The 6,675-nt window shown below is 39.8% G+C and overlaps 1 protein-coding gene across 3 annotated transcripts; it reads right to left on the bottom strand.

The window, feature by feature from the left end:
* Window positions 1–1,234: 1,234 nt before the first annotated feature.
* LOC123127292 (O-mycaminosyltylonolide 6-deoxyallosyltransferase) lies at window positions 1,235–6,393 on the bottom strand. 3 transcript variants are annotated; one of them, XM_044546941.1, is made up of 15 exons: window positions 6,179–6,393; window positions 5,744–5,815; window positions 5,569–5,662; window positions 5,312–5,472; window positions 4,952–5,022; window positions 4,735–4,816; window positions 4,102–4,203; window positions 3,914–3,969; window positions 3,562–3,596; window positions 3,252–3,465; window positions 2,871–3,089; window positions 2,723–2,782; window positions 2,596–2,635; window positions 1,596–1,817; window positions 1,235–1,501 (listed from the first exon to the last, which is right to left on the bottom strand). In XM_044546941.1, the coding sequence occupies exons 1-15, from the start codon at window positions 6,260–6,262 to the stop codon at window positions 1,451–1,453; spliced, it is 1,563 nt and encodes a 520-aa protein (XP_044402876.1). In that variant the 5' UTR covers window positions 6,263–6,393; the 3' UTR covers window positions 1,235–1,450. The 3 variants fall into 3 exon arrangements, with proteins under 3 accessions (XP_044402876.1, XP_044402878.1, XP_044402877.1); XM_044546943.1 differs by lacking the exon at window positions 2,871–3,089 and having other exon boundaries at window positions 6,179–6,333; XM_044546942.1 differs by lacking the exons at window positions 4,735–4,816; window positions 4,952–5,022 and having other exon boundaries at window positions 6,179–6,333.
* Window positions 6,394–6,675: the final 282 nt, after the last annotated feature.

Below are 6,675 nucleotides of genomic sequence, written 5' to 3'. Positions count from 1 at the left end.
ATCTATTTATATTATCCAGAACAAAAATACTTCACACACTTTTGTGTTTTGTCTAATTGCAGGTGTATGGGACATTTGTACAATCCACATATGAAGATAAGGGGAAAGGAGAAGTTTATGTTCTGTTCAAAAAGTCCTCTCACGTCATTTTTGGGCCAAGAGAAGATAGAGTCCAAATCTCTTATGTTCTGGATTCAGATTCGGACTGCACAGACATACCTGACTCAAAACGTCAACAACTTTTTCATACGGACTCCGAATTGGGTGATTCTTTTTTGTTGGAAAGTAGATTTCGTGCTCTTTCCAACCCATTTGGAATCACCTTCAAATTCGTCCGGAGCGTTGAGATATCGATGAAACAATCTGACGCTGCAGTAGAATCTGAGTCAAACAACAAGTCCAAAGGTGTTGCACCACCTCCACTTGGGCCCATGAGCCTTGTACGACCTAGGGTTAGTTTTAGGCTGCCTTGGGACGTCCTTCCACCTCCTTGGCCGCCACCCCTTGCTCCTATATAAGTAGATCCATCTAGTAGCTTTTTACTGAGGATTTGTTTAGTTAAAAGTTAGCCATTGCAACTTCGTGTATTTCGTTTGTGTCCAACGACCAGACCAAGACCACTTACGGATCCCCACCATTATCAATACTTCATATATATTCGTAATATTCAGATTGCATTATCATATTCTTGCTTGTTCTTCGATTGCGTGCAGGAATAGACCTTCGTGGTCAGGCTGATCATGCTTCCAGCATCGTCAGTAACCTCGGGAGATTGGTCTAGCGATTGCTAAGACACAACGTCGTGCACGTTTGTAGTCGGATCGTCAAAGTCGTCTCCAGCAAATCGATAATTATCATCTCATCGAAAGATCGGGGCCCTCGCCTCTATCACTTGCCATGTTCTTTTTTTTTCTGTCAGAAATTGTCATGCTAGCTAAAAGAAAATTGCCATCCTTGCAACAATATAATTTGCCATAAAAAAAACCTTTGATATGCCATGCCTAAAAAATCTGACGTCAGATGTCAGATTTTTAGCATTCCATCATTTATGCTGCTATATCAGAAAAGAGTGCAAGTTCCGCTGCTAAAAATGTGTAGTTTCCTGATAAATAAAAAACATGCAGTCCAAGTTCTGTTTTTGTGAAGGAAAACGAATATGATCGTTACTCCCTCCGTTTACAAAAGAGAGATATTTTGGATATTTCAATATGGACTACATACAGAGTGAAACGAGTGAACAAACAACTAAAACATGTTTATATACATCTGATTCAGAAAAAAGTTACTAGAACATCTTATATTTGTGATCGGAGGGAGTACATATTTCAGTGCTCCAAGACAATGGCAAGAAATCAATGGGGGCACACACAAAATCTACGCTTGGTAAAACTATTTTTGCATGGTTTTTAGTTCTCGGTATATCTTCCTCTTCTTACTGCTCAAATTTTATTTAAGGCAAAACTTTCTCCTTCAAGATCCTGAGGGCTTCACCAATCCCATCCTGGAATGATATCAATGCGAGAAATTTTTTACTCTCAGCCTTTCTAAAACAAAGTGCTCAAATGTTATGGATACAACAATCGGAGAAAACACACCTCGGAAGCAAGTCTCTGAGCAATTACAGTTGCCTGAGCTTTAATTTCTGGTGATAATGCTGATCTGATAGCTCCAAGGAGCACATCTGCGGCTTTGTTAACGCTCGCGGCATCATCTATATCTGGGATTAGATGTTGTCTTTTAAGGGGCTCAGGTGCCACCCCTAACCAGTGTAGTCTCTCCGCCCAGTAAAACTGGTCCAGCAGGAAAGGGCATGCAACCTGCATGATGATATTCTTTAGTACAACGTGTAACCTCCAAAAGCAACTGGTAGCATAATTTTACAACAGTCAATACTTCTAGAAGATAACACATTGTTTGAACAAACATATAACTGTCAGCTTTCGCACACAAATACTGAGTGCATGTTATTTCTTGCTGGAAACAAGGGATGGATGTTATAAGCATGAAACTTCAGCTTTGCTACATAAATGTTTCATAAATGAGACTTCTTGCTGAAAACAAGATGGACGTTACTTTGATTCAGGGGTTTTAACTACTTCCATCTTGTTATCAAAAAGGATAAATGCCAACGATGTAATGTCAGTTGCATGCTACATCACAAGAATTTTTAGCGCCTGCAAGCACAAGAATTACTAATATTCCTTATTTTTCATTGTGCTCAGGATGAATTGTCGCTTTAGATCGATGGTGACATTTTGCTGGTATCTTGGCAAGCTGTCATTTGTTTTCAAAACTAGATGCTATTACGATGAGCTACAAAAGGTGAAACAAATGTCTGTCCTTTTTTTTCCCATAGCACTGGGTTAACCAGTCGTTGTTCTTAATTAAAAAGCAAAGTCACAACACGACTCTCAAGTGGAACAATTGCGTTATTTCTTTTGAGTATGCACTTATCTAGCTAGCCTATGAACTGTCTCAACGATACTGATATGGAAGATATCTACAGCATATCAACTATCAGCACATAGCACTGCCACAGCAATTGAACAAAAAAAAATATTCTTCATATCTAAGTACATCAGATGTTGTAATCACCTGAGGGGTTCCAGCAAATAGTGCAGCAGCTGTAGATCCACTGTGAAGCACAAACCGAAGTAAATTATTTTGTGGAAGACTATATTATTCAGAAACTTGGTCGCTGAAAAATTGAGAACTTTATTACCTGCCAGCATGATGAATAGCAGCTGCACATTTAGGGAAAAGCCAGCTATACGGTATTGATCTGAAATAGTAGTCATATACTCATACAGTTGACCAAAATATCTGTCGATTTCGCCAAGATGAATGGGCGCCATCACGTTAGAACTCACCCAGATAAGCAAAAGAGTCGATTATTGAAAAGGAGAGTGCTGTCATTACTAAGAGCAGGTGCCTCAACACTTGATTCTACAGCTAAAGAAGCAACAGATCTGATTGCTGAATCCAATGGCTGGTATCCAGATGAGAAAAGGATAAATCTGTAATCTGTTGACTCTATGACAGCTTTAATCACCATTAGAAATGATTTAGGATTTCTAAGAAACCCCATGCTGCAGCAGATTGATAGCATGAACCAAAATGGTTAGAAATCACTTACACATTATAGAAATCATTTAATTCAACTGTAACAACACTAATATAAAAATATCAACGGTAAGAGACATGACCATGCATAATATAGAAAATAAAAATTTCCATGATAAGAAACACACCTGCCAATGGAACTTAATCCTATAAATATAGGTAAAGACGAACAAGAACTTCCCATGAGGAAGTCTTCCAGGCCAGCATGATTTGCACATAGAATACCCTCAAATGGAGAATTGAAATCTCCAGAGAATAACTCCCTGCATTTATCACAAGAAAACTGCCAAGCCATAGGAAGAAACCAAAAGCCACAAATATGAGCACTTGAGGGCCAATATCCTGCCATTATATGATGGAAATTAGTATGGAAAGTTCTCGATCTATGAGCTACAGTATAAACAACTGAAGGGAGATCCAGGACTAATCAGAATTTACCTGGGCGCTCGACAATTTCCTTGCTGAAACCATACCTGCTCAAGTAGCAACCAAATTGCTAGAATTATTTATCAAGTATAACTATAATTGAAGGAAGTTGTAACACTTCATTTTTTTTTTGTATTTACTAATTTTTCCTAGTCCAATTAATAAGTACCATCACTTCTCGCTGACGTAGGGTTTACAAATAATCCGCTGACGATAACAAGATTTTAGACAAAAGCGTCAACGCAAGCCTTATTGGAAGCCGAAGTTTCAGAGCATAAAATATGAAAGTGTCATTTAATACATATTATTATTGATTTACAGGGTCAATATTCATACTCAAAAGGTGATATATTGCAAATCTTACAACAACAATGGCGACTCTGCACGTACATGCCACAAAGGAAGATTTGTTACTGGATCCTGTAGTTACAAGAAAAGCTAACCTCAGTAATGTCCCTGCGGTAATCAGTTAATCACATTCGCATATGAGCTGAACAGGTTTGCATTCCAGGTATATAAACAAAAGAAACATCATTAAACACATTCACTCACTGTATAAGGAATAGGACTAAGATTTAGGCAATCATTTCTCCACAATCCCCAACTTTCCATGAAAAGCGCCCACATCCAATGGGTAATGTCAGTCCAGCAGACCTGCCATTATTTACATCATTAAAACACCAATGACAAATGCAAAGCAGGCAATGCATCAGCAGGTCAGTTCCCCACCAATAAAAAAAACAGAAGGTCATCAAAAGAAAGACAGAAACACTCATGGATATCAAAGCACTACCACTCGAGAACCCGCAATCTTTGTGCTGGAGAACTAGTATGGTAGAAACTGGCATGGTCCCATGTAATTGGATACGTGATGGCTAGTATAGTTGTAAGAATCTGGTTAACATACTGATCAATCTGCAGGAACTGCTAGTGACAGGTTTGCTCTGCAGTTTATTCTTCCATGACATACGATGCTGAATTTTAGGCTTTAGTAAATGATAAAGTGGTCATGAAATTATCCTCCATGGAGAAGAAGATAATGTGCCCCAGCAGACAGGTTAAATAGAGTTGCAAATTTAATATTGTTTGCAGTTGAGATAGTCACCAAATCCAAACCAAACCAAACAATAATTCAAGAGGGATGTATGATTAAGCATCATCATGACTAGAGGAGCGAATTTGTACTGTGTTCGGGGGAGCTTCTTGAAAGTACTTGTACAGAAGAGGAAAACTTTGCTTAAATTGGCGTTCAAATGATGAAGGGGCACTGCACAAAGAAATGAAAGCACGTAAACAAACAGGAGTCAAGAAGAAGACACCAAAATGAGTGTGCAATCCCTCATAAAATCAATACAAGATAACAGCTTCGATGTGAAATTGAAGCAAATATAAGCCAAATTACCTATATGGAAGAAAATAAGAAGCAGCAATGATGCACTTAACTTGAAACAATTCTGCAAGATGCCAACCTTCCTAAAGCATGAGATAAACCCATATTATAACCACACAACGCATTTCATAGCTGCATTAGTTCCTACATAGAACTGACTAACTGATATTCTCAAGGATCTGTTCTAGTGAATGATGCTTGCTGAAATTCTTTAGTTTCGACATCAATTGTGCATCAAAATTTCTGTCTTATTCCAGTGCAAATCACTATCAGAGCATTAAATTGCACAACTTGTAGCTGAAACTTGAACAAGGAGCCCCGCCACTTAACTTTTAGCAAACATGATAATTATGCTGTTAGTGAGGTCCTCACCAGGGCAAAGAAATTGATCACAATGAAGTCACTGTGAATGCTCGGATCATTTCCAAACACTTCTTCGACAGAAGCTAAACATGCTTTCCTATGCTCCGTCTGAATGATCTCTTTCCGCCGTGAAAATGACATAGGACCAGCGTTCGATTGAACAGAATCATCTAAGAAAGAGATTTCCATGATAAATCACATTGGAAATAAACTTAAGGTAGAAAATTTGTATTTGACAGCGGAGTACTTAAATTCATAGCGCTTACATGAAATATTATCAAGTTGTTCGGCAGCAAGGGCAGGTGGGCTTGCCACAGGCATGTACCTAACTTTACTGGCTGCTAGATGTGTGGATAAACTCTGCATCAAATTTAATGCATGAGGTCAAACATGAACTAGTTTTATCACAGTTTGACAGTTCTAATTTCACAAGATCCAGACCTGGTGTGCTGAATGAGTGATGAACACCACAGTATACTGCCGTTGGTCATTAGCAAACGCTGCAGCAAGGCCCTAAGAAGAAGAAAAGGAGTAGTGAAATTCAAGGTATAGTGCTCTCAGAAGGTTAAAATTGTCATGTTTCTTGAGTATTCATCTTTACATCACTCAACATTTAGTATATAAATGTGGTATACCAAAGCTATATCGATTTTCCATCTAGAGAAACAGAAAACTATATCGATCTGATGGATTGGTGTGGCTCAACTTCTCAGTAATAGGTGCATCGAATGCAACAGCAATCATGTGCTAGATGCTCTAGAATCAGGTGGAATTTCATCGCTCCCCTCTTCACTTGATGTCAGCGGCAAAGAGGGTTGTCTTATACGCCCGAGTCCGAATACACGCACCACACAGAGAGAGAGGGGAGGAGCATACAGCGATTGGGAAGACGTCGCCGTGGGTGCCGAAGGCCATGAAGACGGCGCGAGGCCGGCGGCCATCGCCGCCGCAGCCGTCCATCGTCCTCGCCGAAGCTTCGGGGGGCTCTGTGCGAGCGTCCACGTTGGGCCGTCAAGACTTGGTCGGAGCGCAGCGGATGAAGCCCGTGAGTAAGGCGCGGGCCGAAAGATGTCGCTGGGCCTGAATTTGGGTTTTTGTACTTAATGGTAATTCTCTTTTTTTGAGTGAAATGCACCAAGGGATACGAGAACTTGTTCCGACCACTCAAAAAAAAAACAGAACTTGTTCCGTATGCTCACTTTAGCCCACGCGCTCGCATATCCTAAATTTATCCCCATGTTCACTTTGGTCCTAATCACCCCCAAAAGAGGCTAGGTTGGACATTTTTCACGCGTGTCGTGCTGATTTCGTGAGAGGGTGGTCTAGCAGGATAGTACAAACATTAGGTTTTAGCCGTGTAGTAAAAACATTAG

Source organism: Triticum aestivum, chromosome 6A, assembly GCF_018294505.1.
Source record: "Triticum aestivum cultivar Chinese Spring chromosome 6A, IWGSC CS RefSeq v2.1, whole genome shotgun sequence".
NCBI lineage: Eukaryota > Viridiplantae > Streptophyta > Magnoliopsida > Poales > Poaceae > Triticum > Triticum aestivum.
Note: the sequence above shows the minus strand (reverse complement) of the source record. Positions and strands in the feature narration are given on the sequence as shown.